General features: G+C 47.2%; 3 protein-coding genes across 3 annotated transcripts; 1 reads left to right on the top strand and 2 right to left on the bottom strand.

Moving 5' to 3' along the window:
- Nucleotides 1-2,642: 2,642 nt before the first annotated feature.
- On the top strand, nucleotides 2,643-4,253 carry Aspvir_003046 (uncharacterized protein; the record flags this gene model as incomplete). Its single annotated transcript, XM_043274634.1, has 1 exon — nucleotides 2,643-4,253. One exon carries the CDS (start codon nucleotides 2,643-2,645, stop codon nucleotides 4,251-4,253), a length of 1,611 nt encoding a protein of 536 aa, XP_043130569.1.
- Nucleotides 4,254-4,772: 519 nt separating this feature from the next.
- Nucleotides 4,773-5,881, bottom strand: Aspvir_003045 (putative bis(5'-nucleosyl)-tetraphosphatase; the record flags this gene model as incomplete). Its single annotated transcript, XM_043274633.1, has 2 exons — nucleotides 4,773-5,690; nucleotides 5,756-5,881. The coding sequence occupies 2 exons, from the start codon at nucleotides 5,879-5,881 to the stop codon at nucleotides 4,773-4,775; spliced, it is 1,044 nt and encodes a 347-aa protein (XP_043130568.1).
- Nucleotides 5,882-6,597: 716 nt separating this feature from the next.
- zfpA (putative C2H2 finger domain protein) lies at nucleotides 6,598-8,659 on the bottom strand (the record flags this gene model as incomplete). The annotated part of the gene is made up of 2 exons (XM_043274632.1): nucleotides 6,598-8,045; nucleotides 8,161-8,659. 2 exons carry the CDS (start codon nucleotides 8,657-8,659, stop codon nucleotides 6,598-6,600), a joined length of 1,947 nt encoding a protein of 648 aa, XP_043130567.1.
- Nucleotides 8,660-17,795: the final 9,136 nt, after the last annotated feature.

Raw genomic sequence — 17,795 nt, 5'->3', positions numbered from 1 at the left:
TCATCATACCGGGTTGCCATCAGCCAAGAGCGTTTGACATGAGATGGCGCGGTGGGGAACCGGAACAGGCAGAGCAGTATCATATCGTCGACAGAAAGTTCCGATCCCGTGCCTACGACAAGTATCCGTACTTTTCGCCTCTAGATTGAGGCAGATCAGGGTTGGTCTGCTCCTTTCCAGCATCCTCAAAGGGTTTTAGCAGGCCTGAGAAAAAGATAAGCTGAGGTCTGAGCTCAGGACATGTATGTATGAATTTGAGTCGGAGGGTATTGGAAGGATTGATATCGAATGGATTTGAGACCAGGCTACGGGAATTAACTCAAATCAATGCAATCATGCCAATCAAATGGGTCAACCGGAATGTGCTGATCAGCAGAATATTGAAAGTCTAATTTGCAATTGTCTGGACCCGAAAGTCTTTTGGAGAAGATTCCAACGGCTACCTTCTATCCGGCCGAAGCAAAATAACGGCGATGACAAACCGAATGGACGGCAGCGGGAACGCACATTAAAGACGGGTTGTACCAAAGTCAAAATCCGGCATTGTACTTGTTTATCCACAGGGGAGAAGGATGATTTTCAGACCTTGGTTCATGGAGAAAGCCAGCCATTGACTTCAAGGAACCCCATGGTTCACTATAACCTTGTGTGCCTCAGTAAGAGCTTCAGGCTCGGCTCTCGTACAACGTGATCGCTACGGTACCACATCCTTGGGACTGAGGAATGAGTTCATAAGATCATTATTAAGACCGTATGCTGTGTGGGATCAGGGATGCTGCATTAATGCGATGATCATCCGTATCCGAGGAGTGGGGATGGTAGAGAATAGGTCTGGCTCCAATAAAGGAATAATCCCCTTCCAAGGTCAAACATGATTGCCAGGATGGATGTATCGATTTAAGTATGGTCGGGTTGGAAGCAAGGCCTGGGCAATTGTTCATTTCACTGTAGGCGGGTTGTTTGCGGCAAGGATAATTATAGAAAAGTGACTTAGCTTAGGGTATGAAGCTTAGATCCTTTGTCAATCATTAATGGATTCCCCGCGTCGAATTAGAATTAAGAGTGCGGGATCAACCCTAAAATTGCGCCCTTTAGCTTTATCTAACCTAAAGCAAGAACAAGAGGGGACACTGTATTCATTGGCCAAGATACGTCTGTCACTGTGATGGTAAAGGGTCCTACATCTGCATATGCAGTCGCAGTCGTCGTTGGACAACCACAATCCATCCACAATTTCATGTATCTATTGGTATTCTACTCATTATCGGCTCTGATGACGCGATGGGGACGTTCCATTGAAGTACAAAATGTACTTTGTATCAGTGCGCATCCTCCGATTAACTCCGACCAAACGTCCCGTTCAATAGTCAGGTAGGATCTCCAAAAGCTTGAAAATCCTCCGACTCTTATTTCTTATTTCTCCTCGATACATTCTCTCCAACCCGTTTAGGGAAAAGAACAAAGGGAAAAGAAAACAAAAAAATAGAAAAGGTTCAACTACGGCCGTCCTACAGCCGCCCAAGAAAGAAGATCGCCGCGGAAGTGCGGCAAAAGAAGTCCCGCATGTGGCTATCCGGGCCAGCATGTCGACGCTGTACGCCGGGTTGGATCCGTCAGTGCGTCTGTCTTCTGTTCGATTCTCATTCGTGCATTGTACTGGCTTTTTCCCAGGGTATTTTCTTAATTTCTTTAAGGTCTTCGCGCGGGATGTCCGGTACTTCGTTCGGGTTGTCTGGAAATGGTCCTTCAAACTGGCTGGACTACTGGATTGGGAGCCTTGCGGAGAAGGCCTTGAGACTGGTCAATTGATCATCGGGGATGGTAGTCTCTAGTAGAGGGCAGTAGATGCAGATTTGCAGAGGTCCTGTACGGAAGGCGATATCTCTTCCTGGCATCATCCATGTTTTATTGAGGCGAGAGTCGATAGTTCTTCGGCCCATCGTCTAGTTTTGGAGGAAGAGGCAAATGGGCAATGAACATTCGGCTTGGCCATTACTCGTGCGAAGATTCGAGGTTCCATGATGGAAGACGTTGATGCATCCAGGGGATCCAAGGTCTGAGACCTTATTAAAGGCCGGTCTCACTTGGTCGTTCGGTATCAAGATCAGCTCATAAGGGTGTCTGTCTTTGGTTGCCAACCAGCCTGAAACTGTCTCTTTGTTGTCCTGTCCATTATTCTTTCCGATTCTCTCGTTTAGAGCTCGAACAATCCATTCCCTTTTGACTCAGATAAGCCGTTACATCATACACAGGTTGTTGAAACAGTCCCACTCTGAGCTTGGAAACCCCGACATTTTCGAATCGTAACGACTTTTGTGGAAGACAAGGTAACCTGAGACATCATACCGTCTGTCCGAACTTGTGCTTCTCTTCCATGAACAATCGACTCTGTTCCTGTTGCTATCAGATGTCGCAGTGAGCTAGTCATCGTCACATCGGCATATTCCCCTTCAATAGCATCCGCTGCATTCTTTCTTTATCTGGCCTTCCTTCTCCTTCCTTTTTCGGTGCTCAGAGTAGGACGCCACCAACAGCTAAGACATTGCTCTTAAAAAAAGCGGACGCACATACAGCGCGTGTGGCGGCCAGTCAGAGATCATCGGTATGTCAATCATGCCCCATGGCAGGTGAAACTTCTCCATATGGATCTTGACATGCTCAGTGTGTACATGTGTCCTGCAGGTGTCCCGTTAATTCCCAGCAACGTGCATAGTCCGTCATTGAATCTTCCCATGCACGCGCTTCACCCGCCATCTATACCGGCCATAGAGGACAGGAGCGGTGAACTGGGCGACAGGAAGGGTAATATGGCCTCTCTTAAAGCGATGCTCCGCGTGCTCGTCGGTCCGGATCACTCCAAAACATGTTTGATCTTCGAGAAGAACCCCGATTCTACTGATCCCGATCCTGCCAGTTACCTCTTTGAGAACCGTGGCCATCTCCTCCCGGCAAAGCCCTGCGATCAGCAGTCTGCGCTGTGCTCTAGAAAGGCCGTCAACTGTGATCAGTCCTGGACAAACCACTGCACCGGGGTCACTGAAGGACAGTCCGAGGCTATCGTCGACAACTCAAACAGACTGCCAATGGCCGACGAACAAACGATGAAACCAGACGTTTGCTCCTGGTCGGATGTCCTGACTTCTTTTGAGCCTGAGAATCATGGACTCTCTCCTGACTACTATACTTGTCTCGCCAATATCCAAACTCTGCACCGACCTAGACAGTCTGATGGAGTGGTCACTGGTCCTGAAAATCGTGAACAACATGGTGATTTCAAGATTGAAGCTCCCGTACAAGAAAGTGCCTTCTGTGATGAAGAGACCAAGTCCGACAACTATCATTGCGGCCTAGTGCACCCCATTTCTAGGCCAAGTCTGTACATGGCAGTGGACCCCTTCGGTTCGTCCTCAGAGACCAACGCGACGTCAGACACAACATCACCTTCTGCCTCGCAAGAGAGTCTAGCAGACCCGTTTAGACACGGTTTCCGCAGAGCGCACCGTCCGTATAGTCACATCGGGGGCGCTATGCTATTCCAGAACCAAGGCTCGCCGGCTAGCTCTGTGGCCACAACCGACGATCCTTACACTCCTATGGCCGGCACATGCAGTGCTACCACGCCTCTCCACTGGTCCAGTAGCGGACAGATGGTGCCATGGGAGATGCAGAGTCCGGAATTTGAGCTCCGGAACAGCTGCTTTTCTCAACTGCGTCATCACGGTAGTCAGCTTGAAGAGATTCCTCGCAACGCCACAGTGGACGCCTGCCACGGTCTACCTTCTGTAGACTGCGGTCAGCACTACCCTCAGCAACCACCGTTTGTGCTGAACCCATTCACCCCTCATGAGTACAACTCAACAAGCGTCAAGCACCGAAGTGAAGTCGACGGGGGACATTGCCAGTTGGCATTTGCCAACGACGAGCTCACGTACCCTCAGCACCAATACGAAACCATCCAATCTGTGCATGCGACAATCGCCAGTAACGGAGCCTTGAGCCGCCAAGGACGAACAAGCACCAGGTCAATCTCATGCCACAACGAGGCCCGGAATGCATTCTTGATAGAGTGCAAACGCCGCGGGTTGTCATACAAGGATATAAAGAGGCTCGGAGGGTTTGAAGAAGCCGAATCAACCCTCCGTGGCAGATTCCGGACTCTCACAAAGTCCAAGGAGCAGAGGGTGAGGAAACCCCAGTGGAAAGACAAAGATGTGAGTGAACTGATTCCAAGTGTCTCTTTTGTTCTCGGCTAATGCCCAATACAGATCAAATTGCTGTGCGAAGCAGTCAACGCCTGTTCGCGGTCTGGAAAGCAAACTTCTAATGCATTTGCGACGTCTTGTCGACCGAGAGGTGTAGGCTTGCCACCCCGAGTGTCTTGGAAGAAGGTCGCTCAGTATATATGGACTCATGGAGGCTCGTATCATTTCGGGAATGCGACCTGCAAGAAAAAGTGGTGCGAAGTGCACAATGTAAAGATATGATCTAGGTTGCGCTTGGACAAAAGTCTTAGCCTATCTCAGCGTTATTTTCGCACTGCTTCGTCTTGGATATTCCTTGTGCTTCTCCTTTGTTCTTGGCGAGGAACTGTTTGGCGTACTTTGTCGCTTATCTTGGGCTTTCCCAAAAAAATGGAGAGATTTCTGAATGCAGCGTCATATGTACTGTATCATCGACTCACATACAATGCAAAAGTCATGAGCGTCTTTGATGCGACAATGCTATATACATCCTCTCTAGGAGCATTCTTGACGAGACCACGCCAAAGATCGTCATAACAGAGCGAGTCCACGAGAGTCCGGCTGGGGATAGCCGACACTCGCGAGTATGTCTGCCAACGTATCTGGATTGCGCCGAAGCTCATTCCACTCAGCCTCAGCTTTGACCATAAGTGTTCCGGCCAGGATTGTGCCGTTCAGGGCCACGACGCCAGATTCCTGGACATCTGGCAAAGCGCTTGGGTCGACGGGTATACGAGCAGTTTCACATCTTCTAGGGCAAATCATCATCATCGACTCGGTCATCGCTAAGTTGTAGCTGATTGCCGCGGGACCATCTGTCGCTGGCGCGTGGTCCCCCAGGCCTCCCTTCGCAGTCGCGACCGCTACTCTGTACAAAGATAAATAAATCGCATGCAACGTATCTGCGGTTGGGTTCTGAGGCAACGGTAGTGCAAAATGGGCGAAGGGGATTTGGCTCAAGCGTCGGTACTCCGAGTCGGGACCTACTGACTGGGATGAAACCGTATCAATGAGAGGCCGCCAACTTCCCGAGTCACCCTGAGACATGGCTTCCACTGGCAAGAATTGCAAATGCCTATGGGGCTGACTCGCGCCACTTTCGTCTCCGGAATTGAAGAATGCAAATATTCTCCTTGACCCCGTGTCTTCCTGTCCCGTCTGGTTATCCCTCCAAGCTTTGATGCAGGCGTAAGCAGCGTCCAGATCCTCCTTCTCGAGAATATCCGTTTGCGGCTTCCATGCCTTGGTCGCGAGGATGAAGTGATTAGGTATGACAGGGAATTTGTTCAAGACAAGTGCATGTGTTGGATTTTCTTGAGGAATCTGAGCGATCAAAAGGTCTGTAGAGGGATTCTCGAAAGGATCGGGCTTTGGACCTGATCGATCCTTGTCGGATTTAGGAGACCCTGAAGGTTTCTTTGCGAGCGCTGGACAGTAACGAAGTTGATACTTGGAAATGTCGGGGTTAGCATAACTATATCATCTTAGAAGGGAATTGAAAGAGCACATCCTACCGAGATTCCTCCAGAATTGATTATGGAGAGATGAGTATGGGAGAATATCAGGTGGCCACTTTCTTTGGCTGCAGTGAAACGCTTGGCTACCAGAGCAGGGAGGCTCTCCCTTAAACCCAATTGCATGTTCTTGACGCTATGCGTTGATCTCTTTGCGATTGACTCGGTTCCTGAAAGGACTGAAGAAAGCAGGAGAGGGAGATGATTGTTGACTGTGGTTTCGGAGAATGCGGAGCAAAGCCGGGCCTGGCATCTGCGGGGAGTCCCCAACAACATGAACCACCACAATGACATCAAGGCAAATCCACTCATCACTCATTCACCCTTGACAACCAGCAACAGCACCTTAACACGATCATTTATGTATAAGGCTCATAAGGCCCCAGCTGTACGCTCAGATATGCCCCAAAAGTTTATCGCATTTGATTCTTGATACCTTCTATCTGCAGCCACACTGAGTCGAAGGGTAGGTAGTCATTGAATTATCTTTACCATTTTCCATGTGAAGAAATAATGCAGAAAGAACAAATCGGATTCATCTCTGTCTAGCAGAGCAGATATTATTTAGAGCTTTTGTCTGATGCGAGGAAATCACCCGTATCAGAATCTCCCTTCCGTTTCCATGACACCCTGGCTTAGCCAAAAAGAAACACACAGCAGAAAAATCTGACATAGTAAGTCAAGCATCAAAGCTGATAAAATAGTAAGTGGTATCATATCCTGGTATATAGCACACATATTCCGCTATTCATGATGCAGCATATGCAAAACAGAGAGGTATCCAACAAAAAGCTAGGAGTGAAGAGGGAAGACGAGGCACAGTTGAGGGAAGGTGGTCGCATTCATGACATCAAGTCATCGATATCCACATCGTCGTGAGGATGAGAAAGTGTAGGCAAGATCCTCGCCGGCTGTCCCATGAGATGTGTTGCCGGTCCCTCTAACCAGGGACCTCTTTCATCCTCGTTGGCGCCCAACACGCCTTCAGCACGTTTCAGAGTTTCGACATCCAGGTCAGTTATATATGCCTCCCTGTTTGTACCGTCACTAGCTCCTCCAGGAAGCTTCAGCCGTACTTCGAACTCATTGTCGAGCATCATTTCATCTTTCCACAGACGGCGCTGGCCGTCGAAGACACACAAGACGCGCTTCTTCGTCTTCATGCTGCTGCTGGGGCAGCCCCAGGAAGGAGGGTAGCGATCGCGGTTGTTGCGCTTTTTCGAAATGGCTGCACGGGCCTTGCTATTTTTGGTAACAGCATTGCTGCCGCCCAAGATGGGACGAGATCCTACACTCACATTCCCTTTCATTGACTTGAATGCACCTTTGCTTGATCGGAGCTGAAGATTGAGTTCGTTATAATCGTTATCATCGTCCTCAGGTTCATCGTCGAGGCGGTCGACGTCGCCGGCCGCATCAAGAAGCTTGTGCTTCTCCATGGTCTTCTTGACCTCCTCATCGCAGTCCACTTCCGCCAGCCGTTGCTGGTTAATAACCTCACTAGGCTCTACTTGTTGCACAACCCGGAGTACACAATCGTCGAGATGCTCGTAAAAGTCCTGTGCGTTACTGAAGGTGGCAGAGCAAGTTGAGCATTTGCCGGTGGCGTCCTGGCAATAATCCGAAACCTTCTTGCCAGAAGCTGCAGCGGGGCTCCTCTTACGACAGTTGGGTGGTGTTTGCTCAACGCCATGCACCGAGGTCAAGTGACGCTTGAAGACATCTGCTCTATTGAAGCTTTTCTCCGCAGGTGACCCAGAACCTGGACAGAATCCACACACCATGGTTCCCTTGTAATGGGTGAGCGTGTGCCGGTTCTTGTCGTATTTACGAGCGAATCCCTTGACGTGGTATTCGCACGTAACGATAGGGCACTTCTCGGGTCGTTCTGATTGATGCGTGAGCATATGAGCTTTCAGATCCTTGAAGACTCTTCCGCAATCGGGATGGGGACAGCGTCCTTTCTCCTTGCTCTCGTCATCAAATTCTGCTACGCTCGCAGCTGGACTCAGCTGAGAGCGACGGGAATGCGTGGATGAAATGGACGACCTCCGGCCATAGATCGAAACGGGGCGTGAGTGGGGGGCAGAGTTCAAAAGGGGAGAAGAGACTGCCAGTCCTGTTTGTGAAAGGTGATCTGCGGCGTAGCTCTCGGTAACGGGGAGGTGGGATGGGTCAGGAGACTGGGGGAAATATCCACAGTTGGCTGAGTAGCCTGAGGGCTCGGGAAACGAAATAGTAGGAGTTGAATAGCTTGGATATTGGTGTACTGGCTGTATCAAGGAAGGATCTGTTGACCGCCAGTCAGCATTTTGAAAGGATTGGCAATTTGACGGTCGAAGAGCAGCAGAGAAACATAGAATCTGCTTTAAAAACGAAACGAGATGCAAACTCATGGAACTCACCGACAAAGTCGTCTGGGCCTTTCCTCTGATAGATATTCTCCGCTTCTAACGAGCTTGCCATAAATTCATTGGGAAAGAATTCATCCATGACGGCTGCAGGAAGCCCGATACCGTGATTAGTGTCGACCCAGCTCTCCGGGAAGGTATGTGCCGTACCGGAGTATGGCGAGCCGATCGCCGATGATGATGCGCTTGCGATGGAGCGTCCAGATGCAGTGGAGAGGCCCGACATATAAGGCTCTGTGGAATAGGGTACTGGAAGGGATGGGGGAGTAGGAGGCATGGGAGGGAAACTAGAAGTTTTGGCTTCCAGCTGTGAATCAGCATAAACAGGCGATGTTTCGTAGTAAGATGTTGGGGCGCTGGCTGAACCAGAAGGCTGCCCAAACCCGCCGAAGTTATCCATTTGGAACCCGAACGGATCGACCAATGCTGGGTCCATAGGAACGTTGTGCAAGTATGATGTCTGTTGTTGACGTGACGAGTCCAATGCCAACATGATGGCTTCCTTGTGCGCTAATTCAGGGTATAGAACAAAGTCGGAATGTGCTCTTGGGCTCCGCATGCACACGTCCTAAGGTCGATAGTCGACTGTGCTAGTCCCCACCATTCGGTGAAAGACGAGGCCTGCGTTTCAGTAAGGGGATCGAGGCGCGCAATCTGAACGAGGTTGGTTGTCAGTCACCAGCTTCTTTCATTGTGTTGTTACAGGAATTGATAGATCACCAATGAAAATCGACACTGATGGGAAATGCGAGCATACCTCAAGAAAAGAGACACCTCAAATAAGCGAAAGGCAACGTGAACCTCGGTCAACGAGCTGGTAGTCGCCTGCGCGATGAAAGGGGAAGTTCACAGGATGATCTTTCGATCTATGCGAAAAGTATTTCAACGTATTTGAGCGAATCGTAGAGGGTCTGGGAACTATTCAGAGGACAGCAAGTTGCGCGACATGCAGGAGAAATCGAGCCGAGTTCGATTTTGGAATTGCTTTGGACGAAAAGAGTATATATAAGACAAGAACAACAGTCACACCCAAGGCAATTGAATGCAAATCAGTGGACCACGGCCAAGTCCGAAAGGAGTATGAAGTATGTTGCAGAACCAGGTGAAGTCAAGGAAAGGAGGACAAGGTGCTGTCTTGTATGAGCGCTTCCTTTGTCACTTCTCGTCAGGGTTTAGTAAGGACCCATCTACCATTCCTCGATGTAGGACGAGTCTTATGTAGAATGAAGAAATGACGGAGGGGAGGGAGGGAGAGCATTTGTTAAATGTTATATGATTGCTGACCCTACCAAAGAGAGTGTACCTCATTCTGGGCTTGCAGCGGACTGGATTAAATTACTAGAGTGGATTCTCACTAGATGGATTAAGTGCACTAAACTACTACGAACCGGATGAACTAAGACTAAGGAAACTAACAGCACTAAGTCAAGCCCATCCAGACTACTGGAGGTGGAATGCGCAGTAGGGGACAGGGGATTGTCTAGTGTGCATTGAGACTGACTGGGGTGGGCGTATGTGGATTTTGGGTGGTTAGTGACGATGATACCGCCCTTAGCGTATTAAATGTATTTCTATAAAAGAAGTGTTGGGGAAAAAAATAAAATAAAATAAAATACATAAAAGTACTTGTTCTAACTATTTCAATATTCCGCAATATTGTCAGGACAGAGATAGCGAGGGAGATGGGCGAAGTGGAGATCATGGTCAGGGACTTGGTACCATTTTTGAATTTTAGATTTTGAATTTAGATTTACGTAGTTTATTTTTAATCCATAAATACCTATCTTTAGCGGTATTTCTGTAAGCCCCATTTGCACTGCCATAAGTTCTTCCCCATTTAGTGATTGTCATGACTACCTGTACTGCAGTGTTTGGGTCGCTGATGTTTCCAAGTGCTGTATTGAATACTATCTAATGGTTCCTGCATTATTTTATTTCCAGCTTCGTAGGCCTGTAGGCGATGATTTTATCCGCTGTATTCAAGATCTTGGGCCTGTCGATATGGTTCCTCGTTACAGCTCAAATCATCATGGTAGGTGCTCGCTTCCGCGGGTTATCTTAAGACTTGCTTGAATTGAACAGAGCACGTAAATATACTCTGTATGTTTGTTAAATGGTATAAAATTATCAATAATTATTTCGAAGCTATTTACCTCAAAGGAATAATGATACAAATTTCCCTGGTCGATGTCTCATCACATTTGTGTATCGGGAACCCCGTGTCCATCTGCACTAGGGATGCATGCTTGACATTTGTGGATACAGATGTCATCGGCAAGTCCGTGTACAGTAGTTGACTTGGCACCGTCAGACCGGACGGGGGACTGTACGTCGTTCAAATACAGACTACAGAGTCCTGTAATCAAGCAATTTCTCTGACTCTCGGGGAAACTCTGTTTATCATGTTCCCGCTAAATTCTATTATCATTCCTTATCTTTCAATATGATCGCGATTTTGAGATAAGATGGTGGCAAAATTCTCTCCCCATGGACTTGCAAAATGAGGGGTATCACGAAGACCTACGGAGACGGAGACGGAGACGGACTATGGGGTAAATCCTAGCAAGGATGAGTGATTTGAAATAATAAAGTAGCTCTGCTGTTCCACAAAGTACCTTACACATAGATACTCACAATACAATCTGCGGATATATGAGCTTATGGAATCAAATAATATTGATAATTGATGACAATCGGCATGATTAATGAAGAGTTTCAAAAATATCATGATTGTTTGGCATATCTGCTTGGCAAGTTGACAGTTTGGCAACGCCTCATCCACTGTCCCGTCAATCCGGTACAGATCATTTTCACTCCTGAGGAGACACGGGAGGCAGCAAACTCTAGATCTTGAACCATGGGCGCAGGCTTCCGAACACCCTTCCCCTTGGTTCGGTTAGCTCTTTTTTTGGTTCTGGGGCTTTGTTGACGATCTTAGATAGTCCAGCCCCACGACCCCAGCCATTTCGAGGCACGTGCATATGAGTTTCGCCTAATCGATTGGCTCAGATTTGTAACAGGCAAATGATGCTCGAGGAAAATAGTCCAATCAGAAGCCTGGACTGGCACAGACGGGAAGAACCTGCCCTGTGCTTCGTTTTGACGTGGACGAATATTTCTGCTTAAGTTAACAAGTCACTTTTCTCCGAGCGTTGCCTCGAAGGTTTTGCGTCGATGTTAATACCTTCATACCTTCAGAATAGTTATTTGAATTCAATTTCAAAGATTGTATGTACCAGTGTTGACATAGGTGCATGGGTAAATGTTTAGTGGTGTCGGATTTAGTGTACCTAATGTATCTACAAGGCTGAGTCTTAGCGCGTTGTTTTCAGAATTACTTTCGTATTCAGTATTTCCGTACACTAGAGTGGACAGTCATCTTATGAACGAACAATGCTGGTGCCGTACCTGTACGCCATGTGGGCTTCGAGTCGAGTAGGTATTTCCAGTGAAGCGATTGCACCTAACTGTGTAGTACAAGTAATGAGTACCTACCTTGTACAGATTTGTTTGATTTCTCACCAGTTGAATAGCTATTTACAGGCATGGGGTGGTACCGTATCAAGAAGTGTGTAAGTTAAGTCTGATGAAAATTTGGTCATAATGATGCAGTATGGAGTACATCGACTTGTGTTGTTTACTGCGCTTGCCCTAGAAAGTATAGAGCTGCAGGAAATCTCAAACGGGGCATTGGTTGAGTCAATCCCAGAAGAAGGAATGTGGATGATACATGATGGACGCTCTTCTCCGGAACATAACATGACAAAACATTTGAGATCGGTGAGGAAAGCGCTCCAAAATACCCTTACCGCCACACCCTGGTCGAGCCACATTATATGGACCAATAGTACTTCGGAAAACAGATCTACCCGAATTTCCATTGGCAGATCCCTAGTTTAAAAGCGAATCGAGGCGCAGCAACCAGATTTTACACCGCTACCATTCTCCATCCAAAATTCTGTTTTAGTTTTCCCCTTTGCGTCTGTCCCAAGTGCTGACTTCTGACGCACCATGATGGTATCATGCACTATAGATGAGACGGGATATCCACAGTACTGCATGGCATACCAGCATAGTAATGACTCCGTGATGCTAGTTGAGTAATCCCCTAGAATTGACCGATGCTTCTACTTGAATTCTAAAGCAATTTTATCGTTGGCCTGCCTGTTGTTGCGGTGAAATAACCTTATTCTTGACCGAAAGTCACCGTAAGAAAGAAGGAAAATAGGGACATGAAACTCTCTGCAGTAGGCACCTCCCCGGGGAACTTTTACCGTGGTGCTTTCTGGCATCATTGACTGTTGGGTTGTTAGTCTCATTACTCATTGTCACTGGTTTGTGGACCTTGTGTCTCCGGCCGAAAATGCACGAAGGAATGCGGTAATTTCCGAGAGACCAACGAGAGTACCCAATGAGTATATTTGACATACTGAAGGATTTTGAGGCTCTGCTGCCTAAGATACCCTACAGATAACGCTCAACTTTATTATCAAGAGTGTTAGGTAGCAGCCGTTGAAGGGAGCAGGTTGACCAATTATTCCAAGTACAAAGACAAAGTACATAAGGAAAGAGTACGATTGAGCTTTTCCTTCTTATTTACAGTGATTGATGATCACCAACCAGACAAGGATGCGTCTGGCGTCTGAGCGAAAAGGAAACATAAATATTGGAGAGCGGCATCGCTGAACCCTGGCATTTGCACGTGGTAGATGCATGTCCGCAGTTTGATCATAATGGAAAGTATCCTGGCTGCTGACAGGGACTAATCTAAAAGTACACGAGAAATAGTTGTTACATCAGGCCGTAACGGTCACACCTAATGAAGCTTAAAAGAAGCTTCAAATACTGGTATTCCAGCATTGAGTTTAATACTGATTTGCCTATGTTGCAGAAAAACCAATGCTTGAATGTTTCAACAATTATCATGTCTATTTGTTCCCCGTTGTTCCCTAAAGAGAAACTCAAGCAAAACCTAAACAACAAACGTCTTGGCAAATGAGAGTCTCAGCCCTATATTATAGAGTTTGAGTAATCAGCAAATGAAGAAGCAGAACATAGGTACAGTCTAAAAATCCCAACAAATCATCCCTGCCTTCATGTGCCAGACAAAAACAGTTGTAACACATTACATACAAACTTAAATCCCTAATAGAGGAAGAGATGATCTGGCTACTCCGTACCTTGGGCTTGTATTATCTTAATTGGGAAACTGACAGTCGAGAACACCTATTTTAGAAAATGGCATCTTGGCGTTGGGAATCGCGGCATCTAGACACAAGCCTCTTCAAGCCTGACTAACTGAACTCCAAAATGATTGTTTGGCATCAGCTGATCCTCTTGTGATGCTTTCATTTCTATTCTACATTTTCATGGTTATATTATTATTGCACAGCAGTGGAAAGCTAAACATGTGGCTTCGCTAAGGTTGCTCATCGCTAGTAAGTTCCCAATTCAATGAGAGCTGCCCACCATAAGCATTTCGGAATCCGCTTTCCAGGTGGCTTGTTACCCGTCTTTTCTTAAACCAGGTGCACAGGTGTTACCTTAATCTCAACAAGTCAACAATAATAATATTATTTGACACTCCACGGCAGGATCGACCTTTCGGCCCCCAAACTATGCGCCAACAATCTATTCCTGTTGGGGCAGGCGCTGCACAATGGCTGTAGTGTAACCATGGAGCAGTCGCTTTCTGAAACATTCCCCTGCTTCCTCGTGGCAGTAATCAGTGCTTACCAGACAGCAGGGCCCAGGAGGTCTATAGATAGACAGGTAGCACGGCGCTGTACAACAGCAGAGCCATTAAACAAGGAGCTACGTACAATGCCTTCTGGTCTTCGTCCTGGTCAAATTCTTACGTGCATCTTGCTTTGCAGGAGCCAACACTGGTAACCACTCACGAATGAGAGGAAAGATTCGAGAACAGAGAGCTGCAGCGAGCGTGCCAACCTGAAACACGTTGCTGGTGATTCTGCAGTCATTAAGGCTATTGTTGCCATGTGTTGCCATGCGTTGCCATCTTGAGATTCTTTCAAGGGCATTGCATGCCTGTTGGATGTAAACTTAGAAGAGTTTCAGTATGTTGTACATACGAGTTGATGGAATTCCGTCCATAGGGTCTCAGCATCTCTAGGGAATGGATGGAACTGAGAGTCTGTTTTTCCCATCAGGTTAATGTTTACAACTGAATTGATCCTGAGTAAGTCTAGACGGATACCTGTCATTTCTCGGAGTGTGATAAATATAGCTCGAATGCAGGCTACCTTAGCTACATATCGCTATTGATATTGACCTCTCGGGCAGTCTAATATACTTCAGATAGATTAATTCCACTGCGGAGCATGCAGGTCACGGGTCCTTCGGGGAAATTGTCTCTTCTCCAGCATTCCTGCGAGATTTCGGAGTATTGTTAAGGCATAAATATTTTCCGTAATCGGTGTCTACCTGACCCTCAAAAAAATATAGGCATCATATATGCAATCTAGGTCGCTCTGGATTCGAAACATGTACGAACAAGCATACTTACCCTTAATAAGACCCTTTCCATGGTCCTGGAAACCGCTTAGAACCGCGGCGCAGGAACTAGCGCATTAGTGCCCGACTCGATTCTGGGTCGCTCAGGGCCCAAGCAAAAGATTAGACTGGGGGGGCCAAAAGTCATTTGCCATGTCTGGACTTGCCCTTTGGAGAGTATGGACGACGGAATAGGGGAGCGTACCTCAGATTGTGCCTCTTAATTAAAATATTAACCGACCACACGGCGGAAGGGCAAGCTGGGGTCGTGCAAAAAACAAGAAAGAAGGATTAGCTTGTCCAGTTTCGAAATAGGAGAGTACGTTAGCTTAAAGAATCCGATATACTTATCCAGAAAGTAAACAAGAGATAGACTCACAATCACCCACAATGTCAAAGTTACTGGGCTCTCGAATAAGCTTTGGGTCAGGAGGAAAGCAGGAAAAGGACTCCGTGATCAGCACGGACAACAAGGGGCCGCTACTTTGGGTGGCCACCAGAAACAGGAGTAGCCATATCTTCTGAAATCGGTGAATATGTGCATCATGCATCAGACATTGACCATCACCATTTTACCACCGCATCCGCATCTATCAAAAATCCCAAATGTGACTGCGCCGTCCATGATGTCAAAGGGGTTGAAGGATCAAGAATCAACATGTCAGATCTGGCGATCCTGAAGCTTTGGATCAATTCAGTCACTCTAATGGGTAAATTCTGCGATCGAGATGCAGTAGCCCGAGTGAGTTGGTGTTATGTGATCAACTTGCATGAAATCAAAAGTTTACCCCGTGGACCCCGGTAGACCCCGCAAGTTTAATATCTTGAGCACCCTTGGGATACTACTATCATAAATATGAGTGTTCCTGAGGCGACATTTGCAGCTGCACTGTAAAGAAGTTCCATATGACATCCGAGTATTAGGATTATGCGCTTGAAACTTGTTTACCATGATTACTGGATCTACCATAAAACTAATCCACATCTTTATTTGGAGCTTAAGGTCAAATCACATCCCGGACTCGTGAATGAGTTAGCAAGGATGGAGCGGCCTATAGCACATGGTGCTCTTAATTTACCCGAGTCACGTTTAAATCATGTATGTTGACCTGTCAAATCTACAACGCTACTTCGTATTGCGCTATTGGTCATGTAGATCGAGTATCATTCCTCATCATGTACAAAGAATCACATCAATAAACCCAACATCTTCCGCAATGGAAACCTTTTCCAGTATGCGATCGGCGGATACTTAGACCACAATATCTAGCTGTTCAATAGCCCGGCGCTCCCATTTCCCGGTATTTGGGCTATATCCGGCGGAGGGATCATTTCTTTTGGTCTATTCAATGAGTGAAGTTTGTGATGTATCTACCGTCGAGGCTCATTAGTGTACAGAGTATTTCTACGGAGTATCTAATTCATAATCTGTTTCAGTATTTCCGAGAACGTGAGGCCGACAAGACCTCACTAGAGGACTGGAGTCGTCATTGTGCTCCATTCTCGCTTGCGAGTTGAGACTGAGACTTTGAGTTCCCATCTGCAAAGCCGAAGATAGTCCGTGCCGATCATCGATGATCCTATCCCAGTGTCATCTTGAAAGGTCATTACCTTAGTTTGGTACCGTACCTTAACACCGGGCTCTGGAGCTAGGTATGGTTTCTTGGTTGGTATCGGTTACTCCGTTCCTTACAATAATACGATCGGCTTGTATTGGATGTACCTTACTAAGTCATAAGGTACATTCTTGTCACAAAACGAAAAGTGGCTTGGATGTGGGCCTTAGCCCTTAGGAACAACAAGTGGCTGTGCAGTACTCCATACTGACGGAATGGCTCCGCTGTGGGCTGTGGCTTTCCTGGTCATGAGCCACATGACAAGATTTTTGTTTTGGTACAAGCCTGCCTTACCATGGTGTACCTCAGGGCTCACGCACTATGATGTAGATGAGGCGGTGCGCAGGTGACACAGACTTTGTTTGCACAATTAGACACTCTTGAGTGCTCCGGAGTCGGCGATCCGCAGGCTGCCCGCAGGACGTGTGGTCCTGCCTGTGCGTCCTGCTCGGGGGAGTTTCGGCAACCCCGACCGATGGGTTTTTTATCAGAGAGTCGTCTAAGTAACCCACTTCAGGATAGTCGGCCATTTGTCAACAATTCTGAAGGAGTCATTTGGAAACAACTGATTCATGGTAACCATGGGGAAGATAATTATTACCCTTCCCTACTCAAGCATCCAGCAATCCAAGGATGTCAGCTTGACTGCTGGATAATTACAAATCATGTCGTCGAGCGGTGCCGGGTCCGTAGTACTGCCATAGTGATGATAACAATACAGTAGGCAGTGAGATTGGGAAGATTTGCCGTCGGCTGATATCTAGGTACTGCTTTCAAATTCTATGATTTTCCATAGGGCAAGAAGGATCACCTTCGTGGTCTTGTGTGTGCGGAATAATGGTAAAACAATGAATGTGCCCAAAGCCCCAAGTTACTCAAGGAACCTACACATCTCATGGAAATCATCGCATGTGGTTGAGACTGGGAAAAATGTACCTTGGGCGATGCAGCATGAACATCCGTTTCCTATCTACAAGTATGTTGACGCTGAGACTGATATGCGTCCATGCGAAAACCCATGTTCCTGGTCAGAATTGGTAGTCTGCGAAGGGTCAACCACGAACTCTTCTCGGATATTTGTAGCGAGAGAGCAAGGCCACAAAGGGGGTATCTCCACGCTTCGGCCGGGGGATATCAGCCAATAATTGGGTTGGTAGTCTTGAGCATGTTTCCTGTCTCGATATCCTGGATGGAACGAAGTTATCAGACCTTTCAGTGTACAGCCAGACGCATGTCAGTCGTGTGTAGCATCAAAATCAAGGTTTGAACGTCAAATACCAATAGGTAAGAGTACACTTTTCACCGTTCTTTAACCCCAGAGATTTATCCGTCTCCATGGTAAGACTCGGTCAATGATACTTGTCCCCAGAGCACTGATCAAGGAGTGGTGTCAGCGTGACCACGATGAAACAAGACAGGACATGGTCCGTGTCTGTAGGGGAGGCCATCTCATTCTGTCCGTGAGTGCGTAGGCCTTATTGATACCGCGGCAGCCTCACG

This window comes from Aspergillus viridinutans (assembly GCF_018404265.1).
Source record: "Aspergillus viridinutans IFM 47045 DNA, scaffold_13, whole genome shotgun sequence".
NCBI classification, from domain to species: domain Eukaryota; kingdom Fungi; phylum Ascomycota; class Eurotiomycetes; order Eurotiales; family Aspergillaceae; genus Aspergillus; species Aspergillus viridinutans.
Note: the sequence above shows the minus strand (reverse complement) of the source record. Positions and strands in the feature narration are given on the sequence as shown.